The sequence below is a fragment of the Protomyctophum parallelum genome, assembly GCF_964188405.1.
Source record: "Protomyctophum parallelum genome assembly, chromosome: 13".
Classification (NCBI taxonomy): Eukaryota; Metazoa; Chordata; class Actinopteri; order Myctophiformes; family Myctophidae; genus Protomyctophum; species Protomyctophum parallelum.
Window position 1 is genome coordinate 41,210,093 of NC_139708.1, and position 19,477 is coordinate 41,229,569.

At 43.7% G+C, this 19,477-nt stretch overlaps 1 protein-coding gene across 1 annotated transcript in view; it reads left to right on the forward strand.

Annotated features, from left to right (window-relative positions):
• Nucleotides 1-19,477, forward strand: part of lmtk2 (lemur tyrosine kinase 2) — an 87,251-nt gene that overhangs the window by 8,790 nt on the left and 58,984 nt on the right. The window contains exons 2-3 of the mRNA XM_083779127.1: nucleotides 17,542-17,690; nucleotides 18,656-18,709. Coding sequence (XP_083635253.1) covers nucleotides 17,542-17,690; nucleotides 18,656-18,709 — 203 coding nt within the window. The remainder of the gene's footprint in view (nucleotides 1-17,541; nucleotides 17,691-18,655; nucleotides 18,710-19,477) is intronic.

The following is a 19,477-nucleotide window of genomic DNA, read 5'->3' on the forward strand; positions in this document are numbered from 1 at the left end:
GCACCGTGAACACAATAAGAGATATGACATTATTATTCTCCTCCTCCTCCTCCTCCACAACTCGATAACGTTCTCATGTTAGTTTGTTACTCATTTTCTGAGCCATGCAAATAAACAACAACCCGCACTGACCGGAGACGGAGAGGTTCATGTGCGCTGCGCGTAAAGCTTAGCCAGAAACAGACAGTCATTGCGTCAGCATGAATGTAGCCTCGGGAACACAGACGTTATATTTCCAGCACGGAGGTGAGGGGGATATCGTTTGGGGGTAACGTTTGCGTGCTTCTATCTGTTACTTCTCTGACACAGCGCAGTTCAAACAGACTTCAGCCAGTCTCAATAGTGGGACACCGCGCGCTGAGAGCCACATAGCCTACACAGCTGCATTTGGTTTTTAATTAAGGGCGCGTTCTGAATGCAATGAAAAAAGGGGAGAAAAAAAAAAAAAAAAAGCTCAACTTTCGACTCGCTTCTGCTGCGAGTCGACTCGTGATAATTTATCGATAAATCGATTTTTTGATGAATGCCCTAGGAGTTATAAGGTTTCCTCCCGACAGCAACGATATACGGTCGGGCAGAAACCTTCATATTTCAACCATAATTAATGCCCTACTTCATCATTCTATGTCACACAAAAAAAAATAGCCGATCTACAAGCTCAAAAACGTTTTGCCATGATAATGATGATGCAACATGCAACACATTCTCGACACAACTGGTGTCTATCTATCTAGCACTTGCATTTGTCTTCAGGGGGGCAGTTGGTGGTTGTGTAACAGTTTTGTGCCTGTCTCCCACTCTGTGATTCAGTGTTACCCCAGGCTGTGTAGGGTAGGGGACTGTCCTGATTCCTGGGTGGGTACGACAGGTCCTAGTGGCACAGTGTGTCCACCGTGTCAGGCTGCCAGTGCCACCGACCCTCTGCTGAACTCTAACCCATTCTGGGTGGGAACCCCTTTTGGTGTTTCAAGCATTATGTTATACTTTAGCTATTGAAAAAATAGCAGATCTACAAGCTTGTAGGTCTGCTATTTTTGAAAAATCGTGAAAATGTGTCGCAAACCTTTGAATATATGTTCTTTCAGAGTGAACGTTTTTAACTCAAATCTTTGCTTCTGGGGTTGTCCCTGGAATAACATAATTTCAGATCGGGGGCGGAGGCAGATTACATATATTTTTTGGGGTCCTTGACATGAAATATTGAGCACCACTGATACAGAAACATGGTCTCCGAGGTGTCTCCTAGGGAGGCTGGCAGAGCTGTCTGTAATAAAGAGCAGTGGTTCTCAAACAGTTTTCGTGTCGAGGACCTCCTCCAGAACAAAATGCTGAATTATTTAATGTTCTTAATATGGATTAAGTAATTCACACAGGTTGGGCAAGCCTGACATGATAGGCTTGGGCAGAATTGATTTTATAAATTACCGGTATTCTTTTTAGATATCGCGATATATGATACACACCGATCTATGATACCGGACAAACGGTATATTTAATACCCAAGCGTACTCACTGACATCATCGACGACGTCATCGTCATGACATCATTACTGGGAAGCCGTGCCAGTCTATGAGATCATCAACGGCTTCTACTGTAATCATTCATTCATTTGCCATGAGACAAAGCTCTGTATTTCTCAGCTGCGTTCTATTCCGTAAGTGACAAGTGTTCTGTACTACTTTTAGATTTTAATCATTCTGTACCCTCAGTACTGCTAGCTTAGATTTAGGGTCTGTTATTACTTGTACAGTATTTATTTTCCATTTACATGTTCCCACGTTCAAAGCCAAACAAGCAATTAAATCGTCAATCACATTTATTTATGGTACATGACGATGAATTGTCAACTAATACGTCTTGATGGTGACACAGCCCCGAGGCACTAAGCATGATGAGAGTGCATTTCATCTTGCACAGGCATGCTTGTTATAGCCATGGATATATTATCATCCAGCCAACAAAACGACGGCCCCTCGTCAAGTTCACGAGATGTGACGGAGGTCCGGCCGTGCCGAATGACTGGGTGTTCCGTGACACGGAAGCACATCGTTGCTTCGGAGTGCAAGTGCCGTTCTGTACGTCCTGTTCGTTTAATGTCAGAGCCAGGGCATTACTATCGGTGTTGTTTTTGGCTGCACATTTCTATTTTAGTTTTAGTCATAGTCTCTTGAATGCTTAATTTCATTTGGTGGTGGATAAGGGGTAGAGTGGCCGGATGGGAACCTGAGGTTCCCGGTTCGATCCCCAGAGTTGGTGTCAAAGCAAGTTGGTGAGCAAGACTCCAAACCCCTAATTGCTCCCGATGAGCAGGTTGGTGCTTTGCATGGTTTCCTCCGCCATCGTGTTTGTGTGAATGGGTGAATGTAAATAATGCACAATCATGTAAAGGTGTATGTGTGTGTGTGTGTGTGTGTGTAGGATTTCCCCCCAGAATATTAAAATGTATGTAAATACATGCAAATCCAACATTATATTTGCAAAGATATCGCGTATACACACTGTGCTGTCAAATGGATCCATGAAGCCTTCTGAGCTGCAGCATCACTCAGAGAGATGGAGGCACTAGTGTCTACTGTCTAGTCACTTACAAAAGATACTAGTGTCTACTGTCTAGTCACTTACAAAAGATACTAGTGTCTACTGTCTAGTCACTTACAAAAGATACTAGTGTCTACTGTCTAGTCACTTAAAAGATACTATTGTCTACTGTCTAGTCACTTACAAAAGATACTAGTGTCTACTGTCTAGTCACTTAAAATATACTAGTGTCTACTGTCTAGTCACTTAAAAGATACTAGTGTCTACTGTCTAGTCACTTACAAAAGATACTAGTGTCTACTGTCTAGTCACTTAAAAGAAGAACCTGTGGAACAGTTCTAAGATACTCTCAAACCTCTCAACATTTAACAGACATTGAAGAGACATTCGGGGAAATTATATGTTGTGCCATCTTAGTTTGAACCAGCTTATGGAGGAAGGAAAAGAAAAGAAAATATAGTTAATATGCAAAACACTTTTATACAGCTTATGTAGAGGGAGTCCCCTCCCTGCTTTATCTCTCTCTCTCAGCTAAGCGGTTGTTTGTTGGCCTGGAATACAGGCTGACTGTCATAGATGGAGTGTGATCTGTGATGGAATGTCTGCGGTTGCATGTCAGAATGGTCAGAAATCAAGCAGGAGCAGGTGTGTGATTGAAAGAACTGTAGTGTCCACCTCTTTTCATTCAGCGCAGCGCAGCTCAGCTCAACTTAATCTTTGTCATGTCAGTTTTACAGGTATAGAAAAGAAAGTGGGTGAAATTCTTTGTCATACAATCAGCTCCATCATTGCAGTTATAAGAAAGGTGGACTAGAAAAGGATGGCAAGGGAACCAAAACATTTTTCTCTCCTACCTCTCTCTGTTCTCAAACAATGGAGCAAAAACTAAACTAATTCATATTATTCATCCATTTCTTTACACCTGTAATGTGACAATAGTACAATACTATAGCTGATTCTGAGGCCAACTATCAGTATCCTATTGTGTGGAAAAAGATGGCATGGTTCAAATAGCAGCACCACCGCTTTGGCTTATATGGCTAATCTACAATCTCACAAATGGCTACTCCGTTCAGTGGAGTATAGTTAAAGGTGATATAGACAAGTTTCCAGTGTTTGTACACAGAAGTAAGTGAGTGTTTCCAAACAAATGCATATCTAGCTCCACCCCCCTCCCCCCCTCATTCTATTGGCTGAGCCAGGTCACTTCAGGCTATGGGATTGTTGTTGCTGCTGGGACGGATGCTATGGATATTGCGCTCGTATGGCTAAATATGACATTACAAAATTATGAATTTCTATCGATATCTTAGTTACAACAATGACATTGAGTTGACATGTTTTTTTAAGGGTAACTGTAGCATAATCGCAATATCACACCGAGTCCCGCAAATGAGGAAGTAGGAAGTAGAGGAGACTCACTGGCTCTCAATTCAATTCTCTTTTATTTGTAATAATAATAATATAAAACATATTGCCCCTCAAATGCCCCATGCCACTACAGCATCGTTCATTCATGTGAACTACTCTGTCCACGGTTATTCATTGTAATGAAGAAAAATCGCTATGATGATCCGCGACGGCCTGTCACCGTTGGCGAGCACTGGTTGAATGCATGCTTCAAGCCGGCCGGCCGGCCGGCAGGCAGTCGCTGCAGTGGTGCAGGGTGAAATACTATTACTCACTTCCACTTCCACCATTTCAACAAAAGCACATACAACCCACTCCACATGAACGAGAACGAGAACGATATTGATGTAGGCCTAAACAGGAGATTTTATTGGGGTCTGAGTTGTTCTGTGACTAAGGATCCTGAGTTCTGTGGGGTGCTTATTGCTGCTGGTGTTGTTCAGTTTCACACCACCCAACCATGCACTATACATAGCGATTCTCATCATTTCAATAGGCTTACATATTAAATCATAAACATACTATTTCACATGAACAATGTTAGTGAAACTAAGATATGGGGATAATATTATACATTGCAATTGAAATCGCATCGCGTTTTCATTATAATACTGCAGTGCTGGGTTGAACACACCGTCACTGCCTCGCGCTGCAATTGGCTAAAAGTTTAAATCCCCTCCGACGTCCTGAGTAGTAAACTGTAGTGGATATAAACAGTGCATTCAGCCACAGGGGGGAAAAGGGGGAGTGTGCTGTTGCAGGAGAACACCTCAGCATCATAATATAGGGAAAGATACAGGGGGAAAAGGCCAAAAGAATACATTTATATATATTTAAACATTTGGCTGAAAACTTGTCTATATCACCTTTAATAGCAGCAGATGTAAAACTTAAAGGGGCATTCCACTCATTTTCAACATTTTACGATGTCATTAATGTATACTGTATAACTGTATACCTTAGAGCTGTTGTGTGGAAATAATACAAAAGTCCCCCCATTCTGTGTGAAAAAAATCATTAACATGGTGAATCACATCTTGATGACATCATCAAGATGTGATTCACCATGTTAATGATTTTTTTCAACACAACAGCTCTAAGGTATATTAATGTTGTAAATGAGTGGAATGCCCGTTTAACCTGACAATAAAATGTTGCACATACGCGCACACACACACACACACACACACACACACACACACACACACACACACACACACACACACACACACACACACACACACACACACACACACACACACACACACACACACACTATACACGTATACAATCCTCTGTGGTGGCCTGTGTCGTTAGGACAGCCTGTCAACAGCCATGCTGCTGGCTCAGCGCTCACTCCTTCAACAGTGTGACGGTATCAATCTGCTGCCGTGGCAGCTCGTGAACATGTGTGTCAAAGTCAAATTTGTCACGCATGCACGCTACCGCAGTGAAGTGAGCTGCAGCCGTGCCGCGCTCGGGAACCATTTGTTTAGTTGCTTTGACCCCCCAATCCAACCCTTTGATGCTGAGTGCCAAGCAGGGAGGCAATGGGTCCCATCTTTACAGTCTTTGGTATGATCGAACCCCGACCGACCTCCCAGTTTCAGCCACTGTCTGGTGTGTGCTGCTTCATCTCAACCATTCAGCCTCTGGTTCGAGCACTCTAGAAATGAACAAGGTGTGTTGGTCGCAAAGTTATGAATAGAAATGAGGCCCATTCATGCTTGTTTAGAGATGTTTTCTTACCTAATGATGTTATATCCTGTAGGAGTGTTACAGGACAAAAATGTCATAACTCCACCGAGCCCACCACAGCTCAGAGTGTGCGCGGCGGGTTTAGCTGTAAATCGCTTATTTTGATCGCTCGGAAATTCATTGATTTACTGTATATTTAGATATGTCTTTCATGATGTCGCATAACTCTCCACACTTAAGTGTTTTGTCGCAAATGGTCTGCGGTAGTGAGCGATTTACTGTTAATGCCCGCCGCACACGCTCAGAGCTGCGGCGGGCTCGGGGAGTTATGATTTCTCTCCCCCCGTTTACACATCAGATCAGATTGATTTGATTTGAAAAGCATTTAAACCACATTTGTAGTTTGTACAGCAATTTGAGGATTACCCAAGAAAGTCCTGAAACTTATTTCCTCTCACGGTCAACAGATTCATCAGTTAAAAATAAACAGTGGGTAATAAAACGGCTGGTCTGGAAGTCAACTCGACGGTTCCAGATAGTTACACAGCAGTAGGCGAGTACTGTACTGTACTGTACTGTACTGTACTGTACTGTACTGTACTGTACTGTACTGTACTGTACTGTACTGTACTGTACTGTACTGTACTGTACTGTACTGTACTGTACTGTAGTGTAGTGTAGTGTAGTGTAGTGTAGTGTAGTGTACTGTACTGTACTGTACTGTACTGTACTGTACTGTACAAGCTCCTCTCCCTGGCCTGTGCGTGTTTGTGCGTGCGAAGCTGCGCAACAGTGTCTTCCAGTAGTATTGGCGAGGTGTTTCAGCTTTCCGTGCTCGGACACAGAGACAGACACGTACGTACGTGTCTGTCTATAGGAGTGGCTAGCACCACTCAAAACATTAAGCCTGCTGTGGCGAACGACCCAGGAGACGTGGCGAGTCTGAGACCCATCCATCCATTCCATCCATCCATGGGGGTGGTGGTGGCTCAGAGGTAGAGTCCCCCATCAGTTAGTGTAGAAGTGTCCTTGAGCAAGACACTGAACCCCTAATTGCACCTGATGTGCAGGTTGGTGCCTTGCATGGTTTCCTCCGCCATCGGTGTATGAATGTGTGTGTGAAGTGAACGGGTGAATGTAATGCACAATCTATGTAAAGCTTGGATAAAGGCGCTATATAAATGCACCATTTACCATCCATCCATCCATCTCTAGCGTTGCGCGGCCAGGCGGAGGCGATTCAGTCACAGAGTGAACCGAAGTGGGTCAACTCAAACCCTCCTCTCTCTCTGTGTGTGTATGTATCTGTGTGTGTGTGTGTGTGTGTGTGTGTGAGAACAACAACACTCACTGAAATATGCAGGGGAACGGAAACAAGAGCTGGCAGGCAGTTCCCTCGCCCTGCGTATTGGTCCCTAAAAAAATTTTTTTTGAAGGAAAAAAAGGAAAAGAAAGCAACGTGCCGCCCGGTAATGACTTGGCGTGGCGCCTGTGTTGTTTTCGTCGACTGAAACTATGACGAAAAATGTTCGTTGACTACCTTTTTTCACTGACGAAAACTACATAAAAACTAAATGAAAACTATTTTAGTCAACTGTAGATTTAGTCGACTAAAACCTCATGATATTTAGTCGACAAAATATTCAAGAGATTATGACTAAAACTAAAATCTAAATGTGCTGCCAAAAACAACGCTGGCGGGGGCCTGGCTGCCCAGTCATAATGTGGACCCGTGACTGGGATCAGGACCTCTTAGCACCGAGGCACTGATTCCATGTGGAGCTGTTATAAGACCTGCTGGCTCCGTCTGTCTGTCTGTCTGACTGTCTGTCTGTCTGTCTGTCTGTCTGTCTGTCTGTCTGTCTGTCTGTCTGTCTGTCTGTCTGTCTGTCTGTCTGTCTGTCTGTCTGTCTGTCTGTCTGTCTGTCTGTCTGTCTGTTTTGCCCCCTCCCTCCCTCCCGTGTCTCTCTGTCGTTCCGTTCATAGCTAGCTGTAAATGAGTGAGACAGACGTGGACTGCTTCAGGTGAAGCACGTCATCGTGGGGGTGGGGGTCGCACGACGCTCCGGCCAGCGGTCGACAACGTACCCTACCCCCCTCCCCCCAGTAGTACTAGAGTCAAAGTATAGATGCTCCTTGTCCAAAAATGAATAAGTAAACATTAAGTGAAAGTTGCCTCAGTCAAGACAAATGTGTACTCGACTTAAATCCGAAAATTGAAAGAAAGAAATAACACCCGTGTGAAATGAGCGGCGCTAATATATTTTAAAGTCTATCTCATGTTGATTAGGTGATGTAATGGTGATGTAAAACAAACGGTGCCAACACAAACATTAAATGCCATTAACAATAAAGAGACAATATGACATAAAGTTTCCCTTCATTGTCAATGGTGTTTACAAAACAAAGATTGAACAAAAAGACACATTTAACCTGTGTATAGGAGGGGCTGGCGCCCCTCAAAAATAGAAAAGAAAAATGTTAATGATTAAATGTGTCAGTGATTTCTTTGTATATTTAAGTTATTTGTCATAATCAGCATCATGTGCAATTTGTGATTACGAAGCCTAAAAGGCAAACCGAAATACAAATTCTAATGTTCTAAAAAAAACTAAAAACTAAAAAAAACTAAAAAATCGTTAATGACAATTAATTGTGTGGAAATGAATCGTCAACTTCAATTTGTAATGGTGACAGTCCTCCCCACCACTGATGAGGACAACACAGCTAGCTGCTGGTGTTGACCTTTGCCTGCATTCAGGCTCGTTTAGTCATGTTCTAAACCACTTCATTGCCTCTATCATCAGCAGTTTAACCTCATGCATTCTCTCTTTTTTATAGATATATAGTAGGTGTGTTAGTGTTCTGTGGCTTAGACTGTAACCCCGGAGGGAGGAAATGGTTTGATAAAATCAGCCTCAAAGTTACATATTAAACCAGATTGTATATCCTTCATCAGTCAGAGCAGGCTTTATTGTCACATAGCTGCCGCTTTAAGGAAGTGGCTTAAAGTATTAATTTTTATTGTTCGAGCTCCATAGTTTTCAGGAAAGGGAGGACGTGCTTGTTGTAGATCTGCTATTCTTGAAAAATCGTGAATATTTGACAAATCCTTTTTTTTTTTTTACTCAAAGCTTTGCTTCTGGGGGTCCCTGGAACAAAACGTTTTGAGATGCGGGGCTGCGGCCAAATACATATGCTTTTTGGGGGTTCTTTTTTTACATGGAAAAAGTTTGAGAAGCACTGATATAGCAACCTACAGTTTTTAAGAAAACTGACTTGGATGATGTTTGTTTTGTAGAATCTACCTGGGGTCTTGATTGGTTAAAAATTATGGTGTGCTCCGGGGCACATGATTGTGGTATATGATTACCTAACCGTGTGTTGTTTGTGTGTGTGTGTGTGTGTGGGTTTCTGTGTGTGGGCGGCCAGACGAACAGTGGCCTGTCATGTCGTATAAAAGTCTCCTCGTCATCATCATCATCCTCGTGTGTTTTTATCATGTCAGCATTTAGTGAAGTCCCGTCTCAATGAAAAGCACATCGTTGCCACCAGCACTGCACCATCCCTCCTCCTCCTCCTCCTCCTCCTCCTCACTGGGTCTATTTGACATGCAGTCAGTCAGTCAGCCAGCCAGTCAGCCAGCCAGCCAGCCAGTCAGCCAGCCAGCCAGTCAGTCAGTCAGTCAGTTCAGTGGCTGTGATTGATTTGATGCTCGACACCCTGCCTCCTGTTAGGTCAGCATCCTTCCACCTTTGCTCGGTGTACATCCAGCTTTTGGTTACCATCCACAAATCTCGTCTTAAACAAACATTAAATTCCCATTAACAATTAACAAATGGAGAATTTTACGTCATATAGTGTCTGACTGAGCAAATAGGCATAGAGTCTATTTTACGTCATGATGATGTACGATGATAAGGGCTCCCCTCACTTCACACGGGTGTGATTTCTGTTTTCTAGATTTGGCTTTTCTCTACCACAAGTCCACAAATGTACAGATTGTTAATATTATATAGCAGTAGTTCTCAACCTTTTTCACGTCGTCAGTCGTCACCACCCAAAATACTAATCATATGGTTTGTTTGAGGCACTCCAGTACAGTGTCCTCTCCGCTGCTCCCTATTTATGTTAATTATTTACCTTGTTTTATTGACTAGACTTCATGCTTACTCTGCTTATTAGAGCAACGGACTGACCTCATGCTTCCCGCTATGCATGAGTAATATCACAGTCACTTCACACAAACCAAATCCTAGCCCCACCATCTCCCCCTAGCATATACAGAGACACTCCACCAATCATAGCCCCACTATCTCTCCCTAGCATCCAGGTATACAGAGATACTCCACCAATCCTAGCCCCACCATCTCCTCCTAGCATCCATCTATAGGTCCAGAGATACTACTGTATGGCAAAGTGAGGAAACACTTTTTTCCGTCTGCTGTTTTGTCCTTCGTGAGCAATAAGTAAGTACACGTCTCCATTTAGACTCCTTCATAAGTAGTAAAGTAAGTAAGTACACGTCTCCATTTAGACCATTTGGACCTGACAGTTTTCTGAAAAATCTTTCTGTGTCAGTCGTTCTCAAACTATTTCAAGTCAAGGACTCCAAAGAATATATGTAATATGCAGCCGACCCCCATCTGACAATATGTTGTTCCAGCGACCCCCCCCCCCAGAAGCAAAGACTTGAGTTAAAAACGTTCGCTCTGAAAGAATATATATTCAAAGATTTGAGGCACATAGCAGTTCTACAAGCTCATAGTGCGGCACCGAGTGCCGCGCTATGAGCTTGTAGAACTGCTATTTTTCAATAGCTAAAGTATAACATAATGCTTGAAACGCCAAAAGGGGTTCCCGCCTAGAATGGGTTAGAGCGACGTCCACCGGCCAGCACACCGACCTACCCTGAATCTTTAATCGTCCCCTCATCAATATTTCACCACCGCGGACGTCGCTTCACCACAGCTGTGTTCAGCACAGAATCCACTAGTCCATGAAGCAAAGCAAAGCGATGGAGATCATGTGGAAAATCACAGCAGTCTGCCTGCCAGATCAGACTAGCTCTTTCATCCCACCTGACTGTGTGTGTCAGGTGGGACCATAGACTGTAAAAAATATGGACAAAGCGACAAGCGTTCCCCGGGTCTAACATGAACGTAAAATGAAGCCGGTCAGTCCTTGAATTGTAAGTCGCCATCTTTCTAGATCCGTTTGGGCCCAGCTGGCCCATTGGCTGGCCCAGACAACGAGGCGGGACTCCCCCCCCCTTCTTCTTCGTTGGTTTTTATTTTGACTCGAGTGGGTGGGGGATCCCGTTCATAGACTGTAACGTAGCCACGCCCCTCAGAACATGCGCAACTTTATGGTCATTTTTTTTTATAAATGGGACCATAATTTTCCAAAAAGAATATTATGACATTAGAAATGAGACTTTAAACTAGTGACTGGAAGCAAAAAGTATTCATGACCATGTTTATTAAGGTAATAGGTGAATTTGGGCCCAAAAACATGGACTTCTATGGGGCTATGGGTTTTTTTGGGCCCAATGACAGCGCCACAACAGGCCATTATATGAACTTTCAGGAAATCCCGATTTCCTTGTGGCTTCACAAAATATCTGTCTGACTGCCCCCCTGGGTGGGACGTGGGTGGTCGCAACCTGGAACAATTACAATGTACAATTTAGGCATTTATCAGATGCTTAACCCATTTAGGACAAATTCCACAAAATTCCACAAAAGATTAAAAAAAGAAAAGAAAAAAAAGATGTTTCTATATCGGTGGTTTTCAAACTATTTCATGTCAAGGACCCCAAAAAATATATGTAATTGGCTGCCGACCCCCCATCTGAAAACATGTTGTTCCAGGGACCTCCTAGAAGCAAAGATTTGAGTTAAAAACATTTGTTCTGAAAGAATATATATTGAATGATTTGCACCACATTTTCAAGAATTTTCAAAACTAGCAGATCTACCAAATGGACCCTATGTGTCCATTTGGTTCAATTTTCTACTCTCAGAGTTACTGATCTGTAGGGGTCCATTTGGAGCCCCTCTATCAGAGTGATGGTGGTCCTTGAAATAAAATGGTTTGAGAGAGAACCACTGGCATTGCAACTGTATAGCTAGCAGACGTGAAGTCCACATAACCTGCGTTGACAGTGTGATAAAAAAAACCGTTCCAAAAGTGATCATGGAACTGACTCCTGGTTCCTCTCTGTTGGATCAGGTTCCTCCGGTTCCCAATGCTAGGCATGTGGAAACATGACATCCCTAGAAAAAACAAAACAAGAATGACTCATGTCGGCCCAGGCCGTAGCGTAACGGTCTGGGCACCGGACTGGTAATCCAGTCGCAGTGTGCCGCGGGTTCGACTCCCGGACCCGACACGGCCTTTACTGCATGTCATCCCCCCATCTCTCTCCCGTTTCCTGTCAGCCTACTGTCTGTCCCTTCAAAAATCAATAAAAGGCGTAAGCCGCAAAAAAATATCTTAAAAAAAAAAAAGAATGACTGCCAGGCGCAGCAAGCTATATGGGTTTTTATCTCCCATTGGCTTAGAGTCACTGGAGGCAGCCAATCATGAAAAGGTATCACTAGCAGGGCTCGATGCTTAGCATTTTTCCGAGTAGCACGTGTGCGCCTAAATTGAAAAATCTAGTAGCACACAAATTATTTTAGGAGCACGATGAAAAATGATGTATTTTTAAGGTGCGCTAGCCCCTCCTATATACAGCCTTTGTCCCCACACATCTCAAAATGAGCCATTGACAATCAACAGAGAAATTACGTCAAGATTCTGCTAAATATGACATAAATTAAACGCCATTGACATTGAAGGGAAAATGTCATATGTAAACGAGCAAATCAGCTAACCAATCACAGGCAACAGGCATTCTGATTGGCCAGTATGAGATGATTTCTGATGATGTATGATGACAAGAGCACCCCTCACTTAACATGGGTGTGATTTTTCTTTAATGCAGTGATATGAGGTAGGGGTGGAAAATAATATGTCAAAATATTATATCACTATCTTTTCAGCAATTATCACAAAATAGTGATATTCATCATGATATCATTGTTATGTTTGTTTTCATATAATCTATATAATCAATTTGTTTTATGCTAATACTTTGTAGATAGATCGATAGTAGCTCTGTTCCATACCTCTAATACGTGCAACACATTAGAGCTATGGGCCAGAGCTAGATAGATAATATGTTGCTCATGGATGGATAGACAGGCTATCCGTTTTATCCTGCTGTTTTATCATGTTAGTGTGACATTCAGACAGTGCAGAGGCTGCTCGATGGTGAATTAGTATTGTAACATTCTCCTTGGCTTTGACTGACTGACTGATATTAATATGGTAATCCAGCCAGTTTGGTCAGTCGCATTATCATTTATGCTGGGCACACGCTTTTGTAAGCAAAAGCTAAGCAAGGGTTGTTTTTGATAAACGTCAATCTGTCCACTCCGTGTGTGTGTGTGTGTGTGTGCGTGCGTGCACGGCTGCACGCTGTTTCACCCGCGTTTGGTTAAAAGTAAGTTACGTTTGAACTTTGAACATTACAAACAAACTTTGCAAATAACGTGTCGGGGTACAAGCAATTCCTTCTGAATCTGTGCTATCATGCAAATGCTATCCCGCTGAGTTCACTCTGACTTATTTTCTGTCTGCCGCTGCTGACAGTCAGCAAGCAGTGACGGGGAAGAGCACGGAGCAGCAACACAGAGAGGGGAGGGGCGGTGGGAGCAAAGGGAACAGATCTTCAAATGAACACCGCATTGAGCCTCGACACGTTGTAGCTCTTCTCTTTTTGGCGAACGACACCGCCGTTCAGAAATATAAATTTAGGTATAGAATGTGCACTTGCTGTAGACAGAGACTTTGTCTTTATCACGATTGAATGGTCAAATCCTGTAGTCGCACCTGTGCTACAAATTGAATTTTACAATTCGCACGGTGATATTTTTAGTCGCAAATGCGTGTACCTAGTCGCACTGTGGAGCCCTGATCACTAGTCTCAACATCGACCATCGAACACTGCCATGCGTCGATATCCACACTAAACACATTGATAAAATCACGCACGCACGCATGCACACACGCATGCACACACGTGTGGAAGTAGTAGTGAAGTGTTGTTTCTTCCTGACCTGGCAGGGCTAAAACTAACACACAGACAGATGGTGCGTGTTGGAAAGTACTGCCCGTCAACATGGATGTGTGACTGTATCTGGGAGACAATACATCTGTTTCAGCTTCGTTTTATTTCTATTTATAGTGGAAAATCACCCCGAGGGGCCTCTGTGCACTTTTACAACAAGAATACATCAGTCATATAAAAAATGAGAAAACATATCAAAATGTGCATAGTTATAAAGAGAAGAAAGGAAGAAAGAGAAAAATTAAAATGACATGATATTTTTAAAGTCGGACACGGTGAACATAACAATGGTTTCAATAAAACTAGTGGGGAACCGTAGCCTAGATTTTTATAAATGTCCAGAGAGTTGGCATCTCTCTGACAGCTTGAGGGACAGCGTTCCAGAGACAGGGGACACGATGTGTGAATGCTCTGCCCCCCAAACCGCTATTTCTTTTTATGTGTGTTATCTGGCAGAGACTGCAGCCATTATAACTGTTTGCCTGCCCCCGCGTTTGCCCGTGGCTCATTCCAGTGGTTTTCAAACATTTCATGCCCGAATGAATGCACACCAATGGGGCAAAAAAAAAATCTGGGGCAGGAGTGGCTCAGGGGGTCGAGTGGCCGGTTAGAGTGGCCTGGTGGGAACCGTGAGGGTCTTCCCACCCAGTGTCATCCCTGTGGGCTCCCCCAGAGTTACTGTCCAAGTGTTCTTGAGACAAATACAAATGCACCATTCAACTATGCCTTTAACCCATTTTGGACGCTGGACGGGAACCCCTTTTTAGTGTTTTAAGCATTATGTTGTACTTGTAGGTCTGCAATTTTTTTCAAATATCGTGAAAATGTGGCGCAAATCTTTGAATATATATATTCTTTCCCCGCGGATGTTTTTAACTCAAATCTTCTGGGAACAACGTATTTTCGGCGGGCAATTACATATATTTCTGGCAGTCCTTGACATGAAAATGTTTGAGAACCGCTGACATAGAAACATGGGGTTTTTCAAGAAAACTGTCAAGACATTTGTAGAATCGTCCTCAGGTTTAAATGGCTTAAGGAGCATCAATTGCTGAATGGATGGGGTTTGCGTCATTAAAACCTGGTGGTGGTGAGTAAGGCTTTGTGAGGCGCAACACTGTCTCCAGCTCCCAAAACCAAACCTGCTGTAGTCCTTCGCAAGCGGATGCCACTGTGTGTGTGTGTGCATGCATGTGTGTGTGTGTGTGCGTGTGGCGCTCAGTTGTGAAGATGGAGAGATGCTCTCTCTCTCTCTCTCCTGTGCCGCCCGGCTCGGCCCGTCCCGTCCCGGACCGCTGTGTCTGTGATGCGAGTCCAGCAGACAGCTGGAAGTAGGTCCCTGCTATGCACGCACGTATTTATTCAGCAGCACCTGCTCTCCCTGGGCTCTCTGTGTGTGTGTGTGTGTGTGTGTGTGCGAGTGTGTGTGTGTCCTTGTGTGTGTGTGTGTGTGTGTGTGCGTGTGCTAGTTGAACAGAAGGTGAAGCAGCATGGGAGGGTTCTTCTCTCAGGTTGACAGGCTGTATCTGATGTGTTGTGATGTGGCTGAACGGATCAGCGCTGGTGGGGGAGCAACACCCATGCTGACTCTCTGTCTCTCTCTCTGTCTCTCTCTCTCTGTCTCTCTCTGTCTCTGTCTCTCTCTCTCTGTCTCTCTGTCTCTGTGTCTCTGACTCTCTGTCTCTATCTCTCTGTCTCTCTCTCTCTCTGTCTCTCTCTATCTCTCTCTCTGTCTCGCTCTTTCTCTCTCTGTCTCTCTCTCTGTCTCTCTGTCTCTGTCTCTCTGTCTCTGACTATCTGTCTCTATCTCTCTGTATCTCTCAGTCTCTCTCTGTCTCTATCTCTCTGTCTCTGTCTCTCTCTGTCTATCTGTCTCTATCTCTGTCTGTCTCTCTCTACTTCTCTGTCTCTCTCTGTCTATCTCTCTGTCTCTCTCTGTCTATCTCTGGCTCTATCTCTCTCTCTGTCTCTGTCCATCTGTCTCTATCTCTGTCTCTGTCTCTCTCTACTTCTCTGTCTCTCTCTGTCTATATCTCTATCTCTCTGTCTCTCTGTCTATCTCTCTCTATTACTCTGTCTCTTTGTATCGCTCTCTGTCTATCTCTGTCTATCTCGCTGTCTCTTTCTCTCTGTCTATCTCTGTCTCTATTACTCTCTCTCTGTCTATGTCTGAGTCTCTGTCTCTGTCGCTCTGTCGACCTAATACAGAGCAACATTTTGGCAAGTGTCTGACAGTGTACAGGACCTTTTCTTTGTTTTTCAAAGAAAGATACCCTTTTTAACGTATGCTCGGTTGCCCTACGCACTAGCGTTCTGAGGTGTGCATCGGCCTTTTGCTGAAAGAGTGGTGAGACAGGCAGGGACTGCAAAGGAACACAACCAACTACCGACGGACAGTGACAGTTATTCCTATGAATATGTAAACTTTTCAGTTGAGCAATCTGTCTGAACAAAGCCTTTATAAGCTCCCTTCGAAGTGATACACACAACTACACCAGTCCTCTGTTTATGTCAAACAATGCTTTTGTCAGTGGTAACCAGAGACTGCTTCTACTGCTGTTGACATTTAATGTTTGTGTTGCCACACATTTACGTCATATTTAGAGGGGGAAAAAAGGAAAGTAATCACACCCGTGTGAAGTGAGGGGGCGCTCTTTCATCGTACATCATGGTGACGTAAAATATACTCTTTGCTCTGACTATGACGTAACAATTCTCCATTCAGTGCCAATGGGAATTTAATGTTTGTGTAGGACGGAAATCTACACCAATAGCTGAATTTAGGGGGTCTAGCACCCCTTGGAAATAAACCACACTCCCACTGAGGCTGCTACGTGATGTCACTGCTTAAAGCAAACATTACAAAAGTCCATAGACTTGGCTCAGGCTGCTACATGACACGAATCGTGAGTGAGGGCCTGTTATTTTTGTCCATAGACTTTTTGGGGCATATGAATAAGACAAACATTAAATGTCCAATCATAGACTTGGCTGCCACATGACGTCACGAGTGGGGGCCTGTTTTTGAGAGGCGCTGGCCCCTCTTATATATTTATATATATTTTTCGAGAGACCCGGAAAATAAATCCCTGTTCATTTTCCTCATAGACTTATCAGAAATAATTTATTTAAAGACGTTTACGCCGCGGACAAAGCCAACTCTTGTCGTGACAAATCATGACAACAAACAAAAACATTCGGGCCAAACAAAGAATTAGAAAGTAGAAAGCAACGGCACGTTACAACACTTTTTTTTGTTGATTTTCTTCTTTATAATTATTTGTTTGGTCCAAAATATTGTGTGTGCTGTCATGATTTGTCACGACAAGAGTTGGCTTCGTACGACGCTTTAAAGGTCTTTAAATAAATACGTTTTGAAAGGTCTATGGGAAAAATGCATTGGGATTCATTTCCTGGGCCTGACTGCGACGCTCTATTTTGTCCAGAATGAGATGATGTATGATGATAAGAGCACGCCTCACTATACCAAGATTTCTGGGGGAACATGAATAAGACAAAGGTCTTGAATTGCTACATGACGTGACATGTCTGAAGCCAGACGTTGGAGGGGAGAGCGCCCCTCAAACGTTTGAGAACCACTGCTCTGGAGAAGATAATCTATAAAGCATGTGTGACTGACCGGTAGCTCAGCACTAGTATATTTACTGACCAATGCCATCATGGATCGCTGTCCTTTCAGGAGAGGCTGGAGGAGGAGGAGGAGGAGGAGGAGGAGGAGGGGGAGGGGGGGACTCGGCCTACCTGTCCCTGTCTCTGCTGGTCTCTCTGACGTCGCTGGTGTCTCTGGTGGTGCTGCTGGTCAACTGTGTGACCTGCTGCAAGGAGCGTGAGATTAACTTCAAGGTGAGACTCTGTCTGTCTGTCTGTCTGTCTGTCTGTCTGTCTGTCTGTCTGTCTGTCTGTCTGTCTGTCTGTCTCGCAGGCAGGAGGAGGGGTGTTGTTGCTTGGCACCCAACCTTCAGTGAAAAGTGTTCATGAAATGTTTATTGAACATAATTATGTCCGATGACTGAGACCCTCAAAGCTTGCTTCACAGCTATAAGAGGTCTGGAAGAGAGTTAGCAAACCACAACATATTTATTAATCGTGGCTAAAAGGCTAAACTAGCTAGAGAACTGGCCTCATTAGAATGTTGGTCGCCGCCGTCTGTTTCACCGTCTGTTCCACCGTGACATAATCTCGATCTCGATGGCATAAATATTTGTACCTCTTTTTGTTGGTCTCCGTATATATCCGTACCCCCCACCTATGGGACGCTATATGCCAACTCCGTCTTTATCCGTACCCCTCACCTATAGGACGTTATATGCCAACTCCGTATATATATATCCTTACCCCTTTACACCATATATGAAGCGGTTGAGCCGAAAATCAGCTTTTAACATTGGTCCGGTTGCTACGTAACGCCTCGGTCACCCCCAGCACCAGGATTTTTGCATGCAGCCCCATAGACCTCCGTTCAAAGTCGGAGCCTTATAACTCTAAAAATACGAGCACTGTCCCTGTGATCGGCATCCATCCAAGGTTCGGATGTAATTTGTGATTTTGTACCGCATCGCATCGCTCTCGACGTTAACGTTTCTGGCGGACGATAAACAGCGTGAGCTAATGCTAATGATAGCCGATGAGCAAAAAATTCAGAATCCCGCTGGCAGGGTTTTCTACACTGCTGCCACCTAGCGTGGCGAAAAAAAGAGTTAACTGGTGTAGATGAGATATATAAATACATATAGAGGTAGCGTAGCATATGACAGTGACACGACAGTGTGTTGTCTGTTGTTGTTGTTTGTTTGTTTGTTTTGGTCAAGATGCTGCGTTTGTTCCCGGCTGGGCACCGCACCGCAGACTACCGCCACCTGCCGGTATGGAGAGTCATTGCACGGGATTTGCTCTGAGCATGTGCACAAAATGTCGGCATGTTACAAGGCCCCGTCGGCCGATTAAATGTGAAGTCTGTCTGCTGCAATTTATGACGGTTGGAAGTATTCTGAACCAGGGCTCGACGCTTAGCATTTTTCCATGTAGCACGTTGAAAAATCTAGTAGTAGTAGCACACAAATAATTTTAGCGCCATGGTGAAAAGTTATCAAATAGTGTGCTTGTATTTAATACAGTGATATGAGGTAGGGGTGGGCGATATGGCAAAATATATCACAATATATTTTCAGCCATTATCACGCTAACTATATTTATCACAATATTTTTTTCATGTTCGTTTTTATATAATCTATATAATCAATTTGATTTGATGCTGAATAGACTATTCGTTTTATATGCAAATAGATTGATAGATATAATCAATTCATTTTTATGTTGCTCATAAGATAGACGGATAATTAGTATTGTAACATTCTGCTTGGCTTTGACTGCTTCAGACAGAACATCTTACATTATGTACAGCTACAGGAGACTACTAACTTACTAAGCCGCATATAGTCTGCTACGCAGAAGGAGGAGAGCGGACTGACATCTAACTAACTACACCTCGGCGTGGTGGTGGTGGTGGTGGTGGTGGTGGGGGGGGGGGGATGTGGTGGGGGGGACAGATCGTTGCCTTTTTGCCGTTGCTCGTTAAGCAGGTCACACAACGGATGGACCATCATGGACCACTGATATGTATCCAGCCAGGT